Genomic DNA, 19,441 nt, shown 5'->3' on the forward strand with positions numbered 1-19,441 from the left:
CTCACGCGTAATGTTTAATTCTAGAGCCTGTTTTCTCAGCTTTTTTTTAACAAGATTAAAGAAATTCTCGATAGGATTTATGTCAGGGCTGCGAGGCGGTATACATAATTGTTTTGCCCTTTTCATTTTAAGTACTCTTCTAACAAGAGCAGAATTCTGGTTCGGTGCGTTGTCTTGTACAAACATGCGAGAGCCATTCTTGTCTGCTCTTGCAAACATAGAATCAAATTTTCCATTAATAAAAGAGGCAAATGAACGGCTTTCCAGATTATCATATGCATGACACTCAATTACTCCTTTACCGTAACTAATGGCCACCATTAATCTTAAAACGCGACCTCCACTCCCCTCTTTGCATCCTTTAGCCGTGCATCCCTGAAGAAGCCCTTCGCACGCTCTCCTCCATACTCTCCCTTGTGGCGCTCTAGCTTGATCCGCCGGATTTCTTTTATAATAGAAACTGACACCATCCAAATAGAAAGCAACCGTATTGCACCAAATATCTCGAGAGTGGTTATTTTTTATGTTCTTTGCAAAGTGAACACGTTGACGCATGTCATCCTCGGACATCAAGCCTTTTTTACGCGCCTGCAGGTAGTGGTAGCCTTCCTTGTGCAGAAAACGCCTAACAGTCCTGCTGCTTACCTCGTTAGGCTTTAGACCAGCCCGTTCCATAATCCTACTGGAAGAAAAATGTCCTTCCTCTTTTCGTAGCGCTCGCAAACAGCGAATAATTTTTCTCTGGTCGCGCGCGCATAACTTGCTTGGACGTCCTCCTGCGCGTTTATGCGGGCCGGTCTGTTTCACCGATATGAACTCGTCTCGAATTATGTAGACCGATGCAAGTGAAATGTTGCATTGCTTCATTATCTCTACGGCTGGTAATATCTTCTCCCGCGCCAAATATCCAATATACGCCTTTCTTTGCGAGTCAATTGCGCCCGTAAAAACCATTGTATAAATGGCGAAGTGATGAGATAATGCCTCTCTTTGCGTAATAAATGTGCACCATTATCTCCGCGAATTAGAACCAATTAACGGCAATATTCTTGGACGTTAATTAGTACCCAATGTCCAATTATATATCACCCGGCCGGGTTTCTGTGCAGGGTTAGATCTCAGTTTGTTAACAATTTGTCTGTTTTACAATCGTGGCCAATTCTCGTTAAGAAATCTCAACGCGGCCCACCAAAAACAATTATTTCCTATTCCACCCCTCGAATTTCTACAAGTTACTTCTCCCTCCCCCCCTCCCCCTATACAATGTTGATTTGGGAAGTGCTGATTGCCGGGAAACTGTTCGTGACCCACCAAACAACATTGAGTTGGGGGGAGGGGGGCGGGGAAAATATGGTCGTTCGATTGTTTACTTGTAGAAACGCTTGGAAGGGTACGTTTTCTTAACCATTTTGTCCACGATTGTGCTAGCCAATGTTTTTCCATTTCCTCAGAACTCAAAAACTTTGAACTTCCAGGGAGCCGTGTTTAGACACACCTGTCGGCGTTTCTTAAGTTACGCGTACGTTAACGTCAGTGTTTTATTTAGCAGAGATGTAACAAGCCAAAAATAGATCACGCCGGTCGTGATATAAACAACTCGCGTGTCGTTCTGGCCACTTGTTTTGCCATTGTTCGGTGAAGTTAGTAACCACCAACACTATGGATCTTTTGCAAAGCTATGAAATTGATGAATCAAGTTCAGAGGAGCCGGGTAAATCGTTATCAGAAGATTCTCTCCTTAGAAGTGACCTACGCAGTGTTTATTTGGTGACATATAGCCAGGCAGATATTACTAAATTTCCAACCCGGGAAAATTTCGCCTCAGCAGTTGTGTCCGCATTTTCTCAAGGCAAAGTGAGAGTTGTTCAGTGGTGTTGCTGTCGGGAGAAACATAAGAACGGTGGTGAACATTATCATCTCGCACTGAAACTGGATCGTAATCAACGCTGGTTATCGGCGAAGGAATTTCTATTGAAGGAATTCGGGATTTCAGTTCACTTTTCCAACAAGCATCACAACTATTTCAGCGCGTGGCGTTATGTCACAAAATGTGATCGCGAGTTTACAGAAAGTCCAAATCACCCTTATCTTGGTCATAATCGTGAACCCCAAACAAGCTCGGCGAGTCGAGCACGGCGTTCTCAGCACACGAAAAGTACATTGGACGAAAATGAAGAAGAAGACAGCGATTCGGAGCAAGACTCAGAGGAAAATCCCCAAGTGACCTCATTGGCCAGCAAGAGGCGAAAGAAGCGACTTTCCCCGTACGAAGTCTCGGAAATTATTGTGGAAACGGGTATAAAAACTTTAACAGAGCTTCAAGCCTTAGCTTTTGAACAGAAAGAAGCGGGAAAAACGGATCTTGCAGAATTCCTAATCACTCGTAGTCCAAAGGTAGTCGCGGACATTCTTAATTCCGCCTGGGATATACAAGCAGCACCCAAAAAGTTGGCTCGTGCAAGGAAAAGCCGCATGGACATATTGCAAGAAGCCAAAGAGGGAAATTGTGCTGAGGGATGCAATGGGGAGTGGTTGGATTGCGCCAAAGAGGTCCTTCAAAACAACGGCCTACCCGTAGCTGTCTTTAGAGAAGCTGTAAGTGATGCCTTGATTAAAGGAAGGGGGAAGTACAGAAATCTTATGATAGTAGGAGCTGCGAATTGTGGCAAATCATTTTTGTTTAATCCCCTAACCGCGATCTATAATACATTTTGTAACACCGCTTCGGGGAGCTTTGCATGGGTGGGAGTTGACAGTGCCGAGTGCATATTTTTAAATGACTTCCGGTGGTCGCCCCAACTCATCCCGTGGCATGACTTGCTGCTTTTGTTAGAGGGACACGTTGTTCATTTACCCGCACCAAAAACTCATTTTGCAAAGGATATTTCCCTGACTGCTGATACTCCAATCTTCTGCACAGGAAAGCGTCCGCTCATGTATATTAAAAATGGCTTAGTAGATGAACGTGAAACGGAAATGATGAATGTGCGTTGGAGAATTTTTCATTTCAATTTTCAAATCCCGCGGGAGCAGCAAAGAGAAATCCCGCCATGTGCACGATGTTTTGCAAGCCTTATTTGTGGCGAACCAGACCTAGAATTCGGGATGCAACGATTAACTTGACAGTTTCAAGGGAGTGGTGAAATAAAACAACGATTAACACAGGTTTTCAACGGTTAACACCGAATGCTCGTAAAAAGAATAGATAGTCATTTCTTTTAATACAAAACTGCTGTTAATCGTTGTTAATCGTTGTTAATCGTTGAAAGTGCTAAATGTCTTCTTGTTAATCGTATGCAATTAAAGTATTTTTGCGTTATTAAGAGTTATATGTAAACAAACTGAAGAAAGATAGATGTTACGGCAAGAAATGGACACATTTTCTCTTGTAGAATGTATTTGTTGACATTTGTGACATGCCTGTCACGCACGCTGTACTATGTAACACAATAAAATACTAGCGTAACGTAATCTTCTGATTATTACTTGGTCAGAAAAGACCGCTTTCGTGTCCCGAGTTGCAAGAACAATAAATGTATATTGAATACAAGTATTAATACTTAGTGCGTTGTCCTTTTCCAGTAATAATGGCATCCATACGGCCATCCATAGTGTCTATAATCTTGTCGATTACCTCTGATGGAAAGTTGTACATTGTTCTAATTACACGTGTTGAAAATTCATCGAATGTCTCACGCGTAATGTTTAATTCTAGAGCCTGTTTTCTCAGCTTTTTTTTAACAAGATTAAAGAAATTCTCGATAGGATTTATGTCAGGGCTGCGAGGCGGTATACATAATTGTTTTGCCCTTTTCATTTTAAGTACTCTTCTAACAAGAGCAGAATTCTGGTTCGGTGCGTTGTCTTGTACAAACATGCGAGAGCCATTCTTGTCTGCTCTTGCAAACATAGAATCAAATTTTCCATTAATAAAAGAGGCAAATGAACGGCTTTCCAGATTATCATATGCATGACACTCAATTACTCCTTTACCGTAACTAATGGCCACCATTAATCTTAAAACGCGACCTCCACTCCCCTCTTTGCATCCTTTAGCCGTGCATCCCTGAAGAAGCCCTTCGCACGCTCTCCTCCATACTCTCCCTTGTGGCGCTCTAGCTTGATCCGCCGGATTTCTTTTATAATAGAAACTGACACCATCCAAATAGAAAGCAACCGTATTGCACCAAATATCTCGAGAGTGGTTATTTTTTATGTTCTTTGCAAAGTGAACACGTTGACGCATGTCATCCTCGGACATCAAGCCTTTTTTACGCGCCTGCAGGTAGTGGTAGCCTTCCTTGTGCAGAAAACGCCTAACAGTCCTGCTGCTTACCTCGTTAGGCTTTAGACCAGCCCGTTCCATAATCCTACTGGAAGAAAAATGTCCTTCCTCTTTTCGTAGCGCTCGCAAACAGCGAATAATTTTTCTCTGGTCGCGCGCGCATAACTTGCTTGGACGTCCTCCTGCGCGTTTATGCGGGCCGGTCTGTTTCACCGATATGAACTCGTCTCGAATTATGTAGACCGATGCAAGTGAAATGTTGCATTGCTTCATTATCTCTACGGCTGGTAATATCTTCTGCCGCGCCAAATATCCAATATACGCCTTTCTTTGCGAGTCAATTGCGCCCGTAAAAACCATTGTATAAATGGCGAAGTGATGAGATAATGCCTCTCTTTGCGTAATAAATGTGCACCATTATCTCCGCGAATTAGAACCAATTAACGGCAATATTCTTGGACGTTAATTAGTACCCAATGTCCAATTATATATCACCCGGCCGGGTTTCTGTGCAGGGTTAGATCTCAGTTTGTTAACAATTTGTCTGTTTTACAATCGTGGCCAATTCTCGTTAAGAAATCTCAACGCGGCCCACCAAAAACAATTATTTCCTATTCCACCCCTCGAATTTCTACAAGTTACTTCTCCCTCCCCCCCTCCCCCTATACAATGTTGATTTGGGAAGTGCTGATTGCCGGGAAACTGTTCGTGACCCACCAAACAACATTGAGTTGGGGGGAGGGGGGCGGGGAAAATATGGTCGTTCGATTGTTTACTTGTAGAAACGCTTGGAAGGGTACGTTTTCTTAACCATTTTGTCCACGATTGTGCTAGCCAATGTTTTTCCATTTCCTCAGAACTCAAAAACTTTGAACTTCCAGGGAGCCGTGTTTAGACACACCTGTCGGCGTTTCTTAAGTTACGCGTACGTTAACGTCAGTGTTTTATTTAGCAGAGATGTAACAAGCCAAAAATAGATCACGCCGGTCGTGATATAAACAACTCGCGTGTCGTTCTGGCCACTTGTTTTGCCATTGTTCGGTGAAGTTAGTAACCACCAACACTATGGATCTTTTGCAAAGCTATGAAATTGATGAATCAAGTTCAGAGGAGCCGGGTAAATCGTTATCAGAAGATTCTCTCCTTAGAAGTGACCTACGCAGTGTTTATTTGGTGACATATAGCCAGGCAGATATTACTAAATTTCCAACCCGGGAAAATTTCGCCTCAGCAGTTGTGTCCGCATTTTCTCAAGGCAAAGTGAGAGTTGTTCAGTGGTGTTGCTGTCGGGAGAAACATAAGAACGGTGGTGAACATTATCATCTCGCACTGAAACTGGATCGTAATCAACGCTGGTTATCGGCGAAGGAATTTCTATTGAAGGAATTCGGGATTTCAGTTCACTTTTCCAACAAGCATCACAACTATTTCAGCGCGTGGCGTTATGTCACAAAATGTGATCGCGAGTTTACAGAAAGTCCAAATCACCCTTATCTTGGTCATAATCGTGAACCCCAAACAAGCTCGGCGAGTCGAGCACGGCGTTCTCAGCACACGAAAAGTACATTGGACGAAAATGAAGAAGAAGACAGCGATTCGGAGCAAGACTCAGAGGAAAATCCCCAAGTGACCTCATTGGCCAGCAAGAGGCGAAAGAAGCGACTTTCCCCGTACGAAGTCTCGGAAATTATTGTGGAAACGGGTATAAAAACTTTAACAGAGCTTCAAGCCTTAGCTTTTGAACAGAAAGAAGCGGGAAAAACGGATCTTGCAGAATTCCTAATCACTCGTAGTCCAAAGGTAGTCGCGGACATTCTTAATTCCGCCTGGGATATACAAGCAGCACCCAAAAAGTTGGCTCGTGCAAGGAAAAGCCGCATGGACATATTGCAAGAAGCCAAAGAGGGAAATTGTGCTGAGGGATGCAATGGGGAGTGGTTGGATTGCGCCAAAGAGGTCCTTCAAAACAACGGCCTACCCGTAGCTGTCTTTAGAGAAGCTGTAAGTGATGCCTTGATTAAAGGAAGGGGGAAGTACAGAAATCTTATGATAGTAGGAGCTGCGAATTGTGGCAAATCATTTTTGTTTAATCCCCTAACCGCGATCTATAATACATTTTGTAACACCGCTTCGGGGAGCTTTGCATGGGTGGGAGTTGACAGTGCCGAGTGCATATTTTTAAATGACTTCCGGTGGTCGCCCCAACTCATCCCGTGGCATGACTTGCTGCTTTTGTTAGAGGGACACGTTGTTCATTTACCCGCACCAAAAACTCATTTTGCAAAGGATATTTCCCTGACTGCTGATACTCCAATCTTCTGCACAGGAAAGCGTCCGCTCATGTATATTAAAAATGGCTTAGTAGATGAACGTGAAACGGAAATGATGAATGTGCGTTGGAGAATTTTTCATTTCAATTTTCAAATCCCGCGGGAGCAGCAAAGAGAAATCCCGCCATGTGCACGATGTTTTGCAAGCCTTATTTGTGGCGAACCAGACCTAGAATTCGGGATGCAACGATTAACTTGACAGTTTCAAGGGAGTGGTGAAATAAAACAACGATTAACACAGGTTTTCAACGGTTAACACCGAATGCTCGTAAAAAGAATAGATAGTCATTTCTTTTAATACAAAACTGCTGTTAATCGTTGTTAATCGTTGTTAATCGTTGAAAGTGCTAAATGTCTTCTTGTTAATCGTATGCAATTAAAGTATTTTTGCGTTATTAAGAGTTATATGTAAACAAACTGAAGAAAGATAGATGTTACGGCAAGAAATGGACACATTTTCTCTTGTAGAATGTATTTGTTGACATTTGTGACATGCCTGTCACGCACGCTGTACTATGTAACACAATAAAATACTAGCGTAACGTAATCTTCTGATTATTACTTGGTCAGAAAAGACCGCTTTCGTGTCCCGAGTTGCAAGAACAATAAATGTATATTGAATACAAGTATTAATACTTAGTGCGTTGTCCTTTTCCAGTAATAATGGCATCCATACGGCCATCCATAGTGTCTATAATCTTGTCGATTACCTCTGATGGAAAGTTGTACATTGTTCTAATTACACGTGTTGAAAATTCATCGAATGTCTCACGCGTAATGTTTAATTCTAGAGCCTGTTTTCTCAGCTTTTTTTTAACAAGATTAAAGAAATTCTCGATAGGATTTATGTCAGGGCTGCGAGGCGGTATACATAATTGTTTTGCCCTTTTCATTTTAAGTACTCTTCTAACAAGAGCAGAATTCTGGTTCGGTGCGTTGTCTTGTACAAACATGCGAGAGCCATTCTTGTCTGCTCTTGCAAACATAGAATCAAATTTTCCATTAATAAAAGAGGCAAATGAACGGCTTTCCAGATTATCATATGCATGACACTCAATTACTCCTTTACCGTAACTAATGGCCACCATTAATCTTAAAACGCGACCTCCACTCCCCTCTTTGCATCCTTTAGCCGTGCATCCCTGAAGAAGCCCTTCGCACGCTCTCCTCCATACTCTCCCTTGTGGCGCTCTAGCTTGATCCGCCGGATTTCTTTTATAATAGAAACTGACACCATCCAAATAGAAAGCAACCGTATTGCACCAAATATCTCGAGAGTGGTTATTTTTTATGTTCTTTGCAAAGTGAACACGTTGACGCATGTCATCCTCGGACATCAAGCCTTTTTTACGCGCCTGCAGGTAGTGGTAGCCTTCCTTGTGCAGAAAACGCCTAACAGTCCTGCTGCTTACCTCGTTAGGCTTTAGACCAGCCCGTTCCATAATCCTACTGGAAGAAAAATGTCCTTCCTCTTTTCGTAGCGCTCGCAAACAGCGAATAATTTTTCTCTGGTCGCGCGCGCATAACTTGCTTGGACGTCCTCCTGCGCGTTTATGCGGGCCGGTCTGTTTCACCGATATGAACTCGTCTCGAATTATGTAGACCGATGCAAGTGAAATGTTGCATTGCTTCATTATCTCTACGGCTGGTAATATCTTCTGCCGCGCCAAATATCCAATATACGCCTTTCTTTGCGAGTCAATTGCGCCCGTAAAAACCATTGTATAAATGGCGAAGTGATGAGATAATGCCTCTCTTTGCGTAATAAATGTGCACCATTATCTCCGCGAATTAGAACCAATTAACGGCAATATTCTTGGACGTTAATTAGTACCCAATGTCCAATTATATATCACCCGGCCGGGTTTCTGTGCAGGGTTAGATCTCAGTTTGTTAACAATTTGTCTGTTTTACAATCGTGGCCAATTCTCGTTAAGAAATCTCAACGCGGCCCACCAAAAACAATTATTTCCTATTCCACCCCTCGAATTTCTACAAGTTACTTCTCCCTCCCCCCCTCCCCCTATACAATGTTGATTTGGGAAGTGCTGATTGCCGGGAAACTGTTCGTGACCCACCAAACAACATTGAGTTGGGGGGAGGGGGGCGGGGAAAATATGGTCGTTCGATTGTTTACTTGTAGAAACGCTTGGAAGGGTACGTTTTCTTAACCATTTTGTCCACGATTGTGCTAGCCAATGTTTTTCCATTTCCTCAGAACTCAAAAACTTTGAACTTCCAGGGAGCCGTGTTTAGACACACCTGTCGGCGTTTCTTAAGTTACGCGTACGTTAACGTCAGTGTTTTATTTAGCAGAGATGTAACAAGCCAAAAATAGATCACGCCGGTCGTGATATAAACAACTCGCGTGTCGTTCTGGCCACTTGTTTTGCCATTGTTCGGTGAAGTTAGTAACCACCAACACTATGGATCTTTTGCAAAGCTATGAAATTGATGAATCAAGTTCAGAGGAGCCGGGTAAATCGTTATCAGAAGATTCTCTCCTTAGAAGTGACCTACGCAGTGTTTATTTGGTGACATATAGCCAGGCAGATATTACTAAATTTCCAACCCGGGAAAATTTCGCCTCAGCAGTTGTGTCCGCATTTTCTCAAGGCAAAGTGAGAGTTGTTCAGTGGTGTTGCTGTCGGGAGAAACATAAGAACGGTGGTGAACATTATCATCTCGCACTGAAACTGGATCGTAATCAACGCTGGTTATCGGCGAAGGAATTTCTATTGAAGGAATTCGGGATTTCAGTTCACTTTTCCAACAAGCATCACAACTATTTCAGCGCGTGGCGTTATGTCACAAAATGTGATCGCGAGTTTACAGAAAGTCCAAATCACCCTTATCTTGGTCATAATCGTGAACCCCAAACAAGCTCGGCGAGTCGAGCACGGCGTTCTCAGCACACGAAAAGTACATTGGACGAAAATGAAGAAGAAGACAGCGATTCGGAGCAAGACTCAGAGGAAAATCCCCAAGTGACCTCATTGGCCAGCAAGAGGCGAAAGAAGCGACTTTCCCCGTACGAAGTCTCGGAAATTATTGTGGAAACGGGTATAAAAACTTTAACAGAGCTTCAAGCCTTAGCTTTTGAACAGAAAGAAGCGGGAAAAACGGATCTTGCAGAATTCCTAATCACTCGTAGTCCAAAGGTAGTCGCGGACATTCTTAATTCCGCCTGGGATATACAAGCAGCACCCAAAAAGTTGGCTCGTGCAAGGAAAAGCCGCATGGACATATTGCAAGAAGCCAAAGAGGGAAATTGTGCTGAGGGATGCAATGGGGAGTGGTTGGATTGCGCCAAAGAGGTCCTTCAAAACAACGGCCTACCCGTAGCTGTCTTTAGAGAAGCTGTAAGTGATGCCTTGATTAAAGGAAGGGGGAAGTACAGAAATCTTATGATAGTAGGAGCTGCGAATTGTGGCAAATCATTTTTGTTTAATCCCCTAACCGCGATCTATAATACATTTTGTAACACCGCTTCGGGGAGCTTTGCATGGGTGGGAGTTGACAGTGCCGAGTGCATATTTTTAAATGACTTCCGGTGGTCGCCCCAACTCATCCCGTGGCATGACTTGCTGCTTTTGTTAGAGGGACACGTTGTTCATTTACCCGCACCAAAAACTCATTTTGCAAAGGATATTTCCCTGACTGCTGATACTCCAATCTTCTGCACAGGAAAGCGTCCGCTCATGTATATTAAAAATGGCTTAGTAGATGAACGTGAAACGGAAATGATGAATGTGCGTTGGAGAATTTTTCATTTCAATTTTCAAATCCCGCGGGAGCAGCAAAGAGAAATCCCGCCATGTGCACGATGTTTTGCAAGCCTTATTTGTGGCGAACCAGACCTAGAATTCGGGATGCAACGATTAACTTGACAGTTTCAAGGGAGTGGTGAAATAAAACAACGATTAACACAGGTTTTCAACGGTTAACACCGAATGCTCGTAAAAAGAATAGATAGTCATTTCTTTTAATACAAAACTGCTGTTAATCGTTGTTAATCGTTGTTAATCGTTGAAAGTGCTAAATGTCTTCTTGTTAATCGTATGCAATTAAAGTATTTTTGCGTTATTAAGAGTTATATGTAAACAAACTGAAGAAAGATAGATGTTACGGCAAGAAATGGACACATTTTCTCTTGTAGAATGTATTTGTTGACATTTGTGACATGCCTGTCACGCACGCTGTACTATGTAACACAATAAAATACTAGCGTAACGTAATCTTCTGATTATTACTTGGTCAGAAAAGACCGCTTTCGTGTCCCGAGTTGCAAGAACAATAAATGTATATTGAATACAAGTATTAATACTTAGTGCGTTGTCCTTTTCCAGTAATAATGGCATCCATACGGCCATCCATAGTGTCTATAATCTTGTCGATTACCTCTGATGGAAAGTTGTACATTGTTCTAATTACACGTGTTGAAAATTCATCGAATGTCTCACGCGTAATGTTTAATTCTAGAGCCTGTTTTCTCAGCTTTTTTTTAACAAGATTAAAGAAATTCTCGATAGGATTTATGTCAGGGCTGCGAGGCGGTATACATAATTGTTTTGCCCTTTTCATTTTAAGTACTCTTCTAACAAGAGCAGAATTCTGGTTCGGTGCGTTGTCTTGTACAAACATGCGAGAGCCATTCTTGTCTGCTCTTGCAAACATAGAATCAAATTTTCCATTAATAAAAGAGGCAAATGAACGGCTTTCCAGATTATCATATGCATGACACTCAATTACTCCTTTACCGTAACTAATGGCCACCATTAATCTTAAAACGCGACCTCCACTCCCCTCTTTGCATCCTTTAGCCGTGCATCCCTGAAGAAGCCCTTCGCACGCTCTCCTCCATACTCTCCCTTGTGGCGCTCTAGCTTGATCCGCCGGATTTCTTTTATAATAGAAACTGACACCATCCAAATAGAAAGCAACCGTATTGCACCAAATATCTCGAGAGTGGTTATTTTTTATGTTCTTTGCAAAGTGAACACGTTGACGCATGTCATCCTCGGACATCAAGCCTTTTTTACGCGCCTGCAGGTAGTGGTAGCCTTCCTTGTGCAGAAAACGCCTAACAGTCCTGCTGCTTACCTCGTTAGGCTTTAGACCAGCCCGTTCCATAATCCTACTGGAAGAAAAATGTCCTTCCTCTTTTCGTAGCGCTCGCAAACAGCGAATAATTTTTCTCTGGTCGCGCGCGCATAACTTGCTTGGACGTCCTCCTGCGCGTTTATGCGGGCCGGTCTGTTTCACCGATATGAACTCGTCTCGAATTATGTAGACCGATGCAAGTGAAATGTTGCATTGCTTCATTATCTCTACGGCTGGTAATATCTTCTGCCGCGCCAAATATCCAATATACGCCTTTCTTTGCGAGTCAATTGCGCCCGTAAAAACCATTGTATAAATGGCGAAGTGATGAGATAATGCCTCTCTTTGCGTAATAAATGTGCACCATTATCTCCGCGAATTAGAACCAATTAACGGCAATATTCTTGGACGTTAATTAGTACCCAATGTCCAATTATATATCACCCGGCCGGGTTTCTGTGCAGGGTTAGATCTCAGTTTGTTAACAATTTGTCTGTTTTACAATCGTGGCCAATTCTCGTTAAGAAATCTCAACGCGGCCCACCAAAAACAATTATTTCCTATTCCACCCCTCGAATTTCTACAAGTTACTTCTCCCTCCCCCCCTCCCCCTATACAATGTTGATTTGGGAAGTGCTGATTGCCGGGAAACTGTTCGTGACCCACCAAACAACATTGAGTTGGGGGGAGGGGGGCGGGGAAAATATGGTCGTTCGATTGTTTACTTGTAGAAACGCTTGGAAGGGTACGTTTTCTTAACCATTTTGTCCACGATTGTGCTAGCCAATGTTTTTCCATTTCCTCAGAACTCAAAAACTTTGAACTTCCAGGGAGCCGTGTTTAGACACACCTGTCGGCGTTTCTTAAGTTACGCGTACGTTAACGTCAGTGTTTTATTTAGCAGAGATGTAACAAGCCAAAAATAGATCACGCCGGTCGTGATATAAACAACTCGCGTGTCGTTCTGGCCACTTGTTTTGCCATTGTTCGGTGAAGTTAGTAACCACCAACACTATGGATCTTTTGCAAAGCTATGAAATTGATGAATCAAGTTCAGAGGAGCCGGGTAAATCGTTATCAGAAGATTCTCTCCTTAGAAGTGACCTACGCAGTGTTTATTTGGTGACATATAGCCAGGCAGATATTACTAAATTTCCAACCCGGGAAAATTTCGCCTCAGCAGTTGTGTCCGCATTTTCTCAAGGCAAAGTGAGAGTTGTTCAGTGGTGTTGCTGTCGGGAGAAACATAAGAACGGTGGTGAACATTATCATCTCGCACTGAAACTGGATCGTAATCAACGCTGGTTATCGGCGAAGGAATTTCTATTGAAGGAATTCGGGATTTCAGTTCACTTTTCCAACAAGCATCACAACTATTTCAGCGCGTGGCGTTATGTCACAAAATGTGATCGCGAGTTTACAGAAAGTCCAAATCACCCTTATCTTGGTCATAATCGTGAACCCCAAACAAGCTCGGCGAGTCGAGCACGGCGTTCTCAGCACACGAAAAGTACATTGGACGAAAATGAAGAAGAAGACAGCGATTCGGAGCAAGACTCAGAGGAAAATCCCCAAGTGACCTCATTGGCCAGCAAGAGGCGAAAGAAGCGACTTTCCCCGTACGAAGTCTCGGAAATTATTGTGGAAACGGGTATAAAAACTTTAACAGAGCTTCAAGCCTTAGCTTTTGAACAGAAAGAAGCGGGAAAAACGGATCTTGCAGAATTCCTAATCACTCGTAGTCCAAAGGTAGTCGCGGACATTCTTAATTCCGCCTGGGATATACAAGCAGCACCCAAAAAGTTGGCTCGTGCAAGGAAAAGCCGCATGGACATATTGCAAGAAGCCAAAGAGGGAAATTGTGCTGAGGGATGCAATGGGGAGTGGTTGGATTGCGCCAAAGAGGTCCTTCAAAACAACGGCCTACCCGTAGCTGTCTTTAGAGAAGCTGTAAGTGATGCCTTGATTAAAGGAAGGGGGAAGTACAGAAATCTTATGATAGTAGGAGCTGCGAATTGTGGCAAATCATTTTTGTTTAATCCCCTAACCGCGATCTATAATACATTTTGTAACACCGCTTCGGGGAGCTTTGCATGGGTGGGAGTTGACAGTGCCGAGTGCATATTTTTAAATGACTTCCGGTGGTCGCCCCAACTCATCCCGTGGCATGACTTGCTGCTTTTGTTAGAGGGACACGTTGTTCATTTACCCGCACCAAAAACTCATTTTGCAAAGGATATTTCCGTGACTGCTGATACTCCAATCTTCTGCACAGGAAAGCGTCCGCTCATGTATATTAAAAATGGCTTAGTAGATGAACGTGAAACGGAAATGATGAATGTGCGTTGGAGAATTTTTCATTTCAATTTTCAAATCCCGCGGGAGCAGCAAAGAGAAATCCCGCCATGTGCACGATGTTTTGCAAGCCTTATTTGTGGCGAACCAGACCTAGAATTCGGGATGCAACGATTAACTTGACAGTTTCAAGGGAGTGGTGAAATAAAACAACGATTAACACAGGTTTTCAACGGTTAACACCGAATGCTCGTAAAAAGAATAGATAGTCATTTCTTTTAATACAAAACTGCTGTTAATCGTTGTTAATCGTTGTTAATCGTTGAAAGTGCTAAATGTCTTCTTGTTAATCGTATGCAATTAAAGTATTTTTGCGTTATTAAGAGTTATATGTAAACAAACTGAAGAAAGATAGATGTTACGGCAAGAAATGGACACATTTTCTCTTGTAGAATGTATTTGTTGACATTTGTGACATGCCTGTCACGCACGCTGTACTATGTAACACAATAAAATACTAGCGTAACGTAATCTTCTGATTATTACTTGGTCAGAAAAGACCGCTTTCGTGTCCCGAGTTGCAAGAACAATAAATGTATATTGAATACAAGTATTAATACTTAGTGCGTTGTCCTTTTCCAGTAATAATGGCATCCATACGGCCATCCATAGTGTCTATAATCTTGTCGATTACCTCTGATGGAAAGTTGTACATTGTTCTAATTACACGTGTTGAAAATTCATCGAATGTCTCACGCGTAATGTTTAATTCTAGAGCCTGTTTTCTCAGCTTTTTTTTAACAAGATTAAAGAAATTCTCGATAGGATTTATGTCAGGGCTGCGAGGCGGTATACATAATTGTTTTGCCCTTTTCATTTTAAGTACTCTTCTAACAAGAGCAGAATTCTGGTTCGGTGCGTTGTCTTGTACAAACATGCGAGAGCCATTCTTGTCTGCTCTTGCAAACATAGAATCAAATTTTCCATTAATAAAAGAGGCAAATGAACGGCTTTCCAGATTATCATATGCATGACACTCAATTACTCCTTTACCGTAACTAATGGCCACCATTAATCTTAAAACGCGACCTCCACTCCCCTCTTTGCATCCTTTAGCCGTGCATCCCTGAAGAAGCCCTTCGCACGCTCTCCTCCATACTCTCCCTTGTGGCGCTCTAGCTTGATCCGCCGGATTTCTTTTATAATAGAAACTGACACCATCCAAATAGAAAGCAACCGTATTGCACCAAATATCTCGAGAGTGGTTATTTTTTATGTTCTTTGCAAAGTGAACACGTTGACGCATGTCATCCTCGGACATCAAGCCTTTTTTACGCGCCTGCAGGTAGTGGTAGCCTTCCTTGTGCAGAAAACGCCTAACAGTCCTGCTGCTTACCTCGTTAGGCTTTAGACCAGCCCGTTCCATAATCCTACTGGAAGAAAAATGTCCTTCCTCTTTTCGTAGCGCTCGCAAACAGCGAATAATTTTTCTCTGGTCGCGCGCGCATAACTTGCTTGGACGTCCTCCTGCGCGTTTATGCGGGCCGGTCTGTTTCACCGATATGAACTCGTCTCGAATTATGTAGACCGATGCAAGTGAAATGTTGCATTGCTTCATTATCTCTACGGCTGGTAATATCTTCTGCCGCGCCAAATATCCAATATACGCCTTTCTTTGCGAGTCAATTGCGCCCGTAAAAACCATTGTATAAATGGCGAAGTGATGAGATAATGCCTCTCTTTGCGTAATAAATGTGCACCATTATCTCCGCGAATTAGAACCAATTAACGGCAATATTCTTGGACGTTAATTAGTACCCAATGTCCAATTATATATCACCCGGCCGGGTTTCTGTGCAGGGTTAGATCTCAGTTTGTTAACAATTTGTCTGTTTTACAATCGTGGCCAATTCTCGTTAAGAAATCTCAACGCGGCCCACCAAAAACAATTATTTCCTATTCCACCCCTCGAATTTCTACAAGTTACTTCTCCCTCCCCCCCTCCCCCTATACAATGTTGATTTGGGAAGTGCTGATTGCCGGGAAACTGTTCGTGACCCACCAAACAACATTGAGTTGGGGGGAGGGGGGCGGGGAAAATATGGTCGTTCGATTGTTTACTTGTAGAAACGCTTGGAAGGGTACGTTTTCTTAACCATTTTGTCCACGATTGTGCTAGCCAATGTTTTTCCATTTCCTCAGAACTCAAAAACTTTGAACTTCCAGGGAGCCGTGTTTAGACACACCTGTCGGCGTTTCTTAAGTTACGCGTACGTTAACGTCAGTGTTTTATTTAGCAGAGATGTAACAAGCCAAAAATAGATCACGCCGGTCGTGATATAAACAACTCGCGTGTCGTTCTGGCCACTTGTTTTGCCATTGTTCGGTGAAGTTAGTAACCACCAACACTATGGATCTTTTGCAAAGCTATGAAATTGATGAATCAAGTTCAGAGGAGCCGGGTAAATCGTTATCAGAAGATTCTCTCCCTAGAAGTGACCTACGCAGTGTTTATTTGGTGACATATAGCCAGGCAGATATTACTAAATTTCCAACCCGGGAAAATTTCGCCTCAGCAGTTGTGTCCGCATTTTCTCAAGGCAAAGTGAGAGTTGTTCAGTGGTGTTGCTGTCGGGAGAAACATAAGAACGGTGGTGAACATTATCATCTCGCACTGAAACTGGATCGTAATCAACGCTGGTTATCGGCGAAGGAATTTCTATTGAAGGAATTCGGGATTTCAGTTCACTTTTCCAACAAGCATCACAACTATTTCAGCGCGTGGCGTTATGTCACAAAATGTGATCGCGAGTTTACAGAAAGTCCAAATCACCCTTATCTTGGTCATAATCGTGAACCCCAAACAAGCTCGGCGAGTCGAGCACGGCGTTCTCAGCACACGAAAAGTACATTGGACGAAAATGAAGAAGAAGACAGCGATTCGGAGCAAGACTCAGAGGAAAATCCCCAAGTGACCTCATTGGCCAGCAAGAGGCGAAAGAAGCGACTTTCCCCGTACGAAGTCTCGGAAATTATTGTGGAAACGGGTATAAAAACTTTAACAGAGCTTCAAGCCTTAGCTTTTGAACAGAAAGAAGCGGGAAAAACGGATCTTGCAGAATTCCTAATCACTCGTAGTCCAAAGGTAGTCGCGGACATTCTTAATTCCGCCTGGGATATACAAGCAGCACCCAAAAAGTTGGCTCGTGCAAGGAAAAGCCGCATGGACATATTGCAAGAAGCCAAAGAGGGAAATTGTGCTGAGGGATGCAATGGGGAGTGGTTGGATTGCGCCAAAGAGGTCCTTCAAAACAACGGCCTACCCGTAGCTGTCTTTAGAGAAGCTGTAAGTGATGCCTTGATTAAAGGAAGGGGGAAGTACAGAAATCTTATGATAGTAGGAGCTGCGAATTGTGGCAAATCATTTTTGTTTAATCCCCTAACCGCGATCTATAATACATTTTGTAACACCGCTTCGGGGAGCTTTGCATGGGTGGGAGTTGACAGTGCCGAGTGCATATTTTTAAATGACTTCCGGTGGTCGCCCCAACTCATCCCGTGGCATGACTTGCTGCTTTTGTTAGAGGGACACGTTGTTCATTTACCCGCACCAAAAACTCATTTTGCAAAGGATATTTCCCTGACTGCTGATACTCCAATCTTCTGCACAGGAAAGCGTCCGCTCATGTATATTAAAAATGGCTTAGTAGATGAACGTGAAACGGAAATGATGAATGTGCGTTGGAGAATTTTTCATTTCAATTTTCAAATCCCGCGGGAGCAGCAAAGAGAAATCCCGCCATGTGCACGATGTTTTGCAAGCCTTATTTGTGGCGAACCAGACCTAGAATTCGGGATGCAACGATTAACTTGACAGTTTCAAGGGAGTGGTGAAATAAAACAACGATTAACACAGGTTTTCAACGGTTAACACCGAATGCTCGTAAAAAGAATAGATAGTCATTTCTTTTAATACAAAACTGCTGTTAATCGTTGTTAATCGTTGTTAATCGTTGAAAGTGCTAAATGTCTTCTTGTTAATCGTATGCAATTAAAGTATTTTTGCGTTATTAAGAGTTATATGTAAACAAACTGAAGAAAGATAGATGTTACGGCAAGAAATGGACACATTTTCTCTTGTAGAATGTATTTGTTGACATTTGTGACATGCCTGTCACGCACGCTGTACTATGTAACACAATAAAATACTAGCGTAACGTAATCTTCTGATTATTACTTGGTCAGAAAAGACCGCTTTCGTGTCCCGAGTTGCAAGAACAATAAATGTATATTGAATACAAGTATTAATACTTAGTGCGTTGTCCTTTTCCAGTAATAATGGCATCCATACGGCCATCCATAGTGTCTATAATCTTGTCGATTACCTCTGATGGAAAGTTGTACATTGTTCTAATTACACGTGTTGAAAATTCATCGAATGTCTCACGCGTAATGTTTAATTCTAGAGCCTGTTTTCTCAGCTTTTTTTTAACAAGATTAAAGAAATTCTCGATAGGATTTATGTCAGGGCTGCGAGGCGGTATACATAATTGTTTTGCCCTTTTCATTTTAAGTACTCTTCTAACAAGAGCAGAATTCTGGTTCGGTGCGTTGTCTTGTACAAACATGCGAGAGCCATTCTTGTCTGCTCTTGCAAACATAGAATCAAATTTTCCATTAATAAAAGAGGCAAATGAACGGCTTTCCAGATTATCATATGCATGACACTCAATTACTCCTTTACCGTAACTAATGGCCACCATTAATCTTAAAACGCGACCTCCACTCCCCTCTTTGCATCCTTTAGCCGTGCATCCCTGAAGAAGCCCTTCGCACGCTCTCCTCCATACTCTCCCTTGTGGCGCTCTAGCTTGATCCGCCGGATTTCTTTTATAATAGAAACTGACACCATCCAAATAGAAAGCAACCGTATTGCACCAAATATCTCGAGAGTGGTTATTTTTTATGTTCTTTGCAAAGTGAACACGTTGACGCATGTCATCCTCGGACATCAAGCCTTTTTTACGCGCCTGCAGGTAGTGGTAGCCTTCCTTGTGCAGAAAACGCCTAACAGTCCTGCTGCTTACCTCGTTAGGCTTTAGACCAGCCCGTTCCATAATCCTACTGGAAGAAAAATGTCCTTCCTCTTTTCGTAGCGCTCGCAAACAGCGAATAATTTTTCTCTGGTCGCGCGCGCATAACTTGCTTGGACGTCCTCCTGCGCGTTTATGCGGGCCGGTCTGTTTCACCGATATGAACTCGTCTCGAATTATGTAGACCGATGCAAGTGAAATGTTGCATTGCTTCATTATCTCTACGGCTGGTAATATCTTCTGCCGCGCCAAATATCCAATATACGCCTTTCTTTGCGAGTCAATTGCGCCCGTAAAAACCATTGTATAAATGGCGAAGTGATGAGATAATGCCT

The 19,441-nt window shown here is 42.7% G+C and overlaps 5 protein-coding genes across 11 annotated transcripts in view; 4 read left to right on the plus strand and 1 right to left on the minus strand.

Moving 5' to 3' along the window:
- The window catches only part of LOC146469427 (epithelial sodium channel subunit alpha-like), a 91,241-nt gene that overhangs the window by 29,987 nt on the left and 41,813 nt on the right, over positions 1–19,441 (minus strand). The window lies entirely within an intron of this gene.
- On the plus strand, positions 1,516–3,123 carry LOC146469435 (uncharacterized). Its single transcript, XM_085123298.1, has one exon. The coding sequence runs from the start codon at positions 1,660–1,662 to the stop codon at positions 3,121–3,123; it is 1,464 nt and encodes a 487-aa protein (XP_084979424.1). The 5' UTR covers positions 1,516–1,659.
- Positions 5,207–6,814, plus strand: LOC146469436 (uncharacterized). The gene has a single exon (XM_085123299.1). The coding sequence runs from the start codon at positions 5,351–5,353 to the stop codon at positions 6,812–6,814; it is 1,464 nt and encodes a 487-aa protein (XP_084979425.1). The 5' UTR covers positions 5,207–5,350.
- On the plus strand, positions 8,898–10,505 carry LOC146469437 (uncharacterized). Its single transcript, XM_085123300.1, has one exon. The coding sequence runs from the start codon at positions 9,042–9,044 to the stop codon at positions 10,503–10,505; it is 1,464 nt and encodes a 487-aa protein (XP_084979426.1). The 5' UTR covers positions 8,898–9,041.
- Positions 16,424–17,887, plus strand: LOC146469438 (uncharacterized). The gene has a single exon (XM_085123302.1). It carries the CDS (start codon positions 16,424–16,426, stop codon positions 17,885–17,887), a length of 1,464 nt encoding a protein of 487 aa, XP_084979428.1.

Source organism: Pavona decussata, unplaced genomic scaffold (genome assembly GCF_977016875.1).
Source record: "Pavona decussata unplaced genomic scaffold, jaPavDecu1.1 SCAFFOLD_124, whole genome shotgun sequence".
NCBI classification, from domain to species: Eukaryota; Metazoa; Cnidaria; class Anthozoa; order Scleractinia; family Agariciidae; genus Pavona; species Pavona decussata.

Coding starts and splice junctions, on each gene's coding strand:
- LOC146469436 (XM_085123299.1), top strand. CDS start 5,351: ATGGATCTTTTGCAAAGCTATGAAATTGATGAATCAAGTTCAGAGGAG.
- LOC146469437 (XM_085123300.1), top strand. CDS start 9,042: ATGGATCTTTTGCAAAGCTATGAAATTGATGAATCAAGTTCAGAGGAG.
- LOC146469435 (XM_085123298.1), top strand. CDS start 1,660: ATGGATCTTTTGCAAAGCTATGAAATTGATGAATCAAGTTCAGAGGAG.
- LOC146469438 (XM_085123302.1), top strand. CDS start 16,424: ATGGATCTTTTGCAAAGCTATGAAATTGATGAATCAAGTTCAGAGGAG.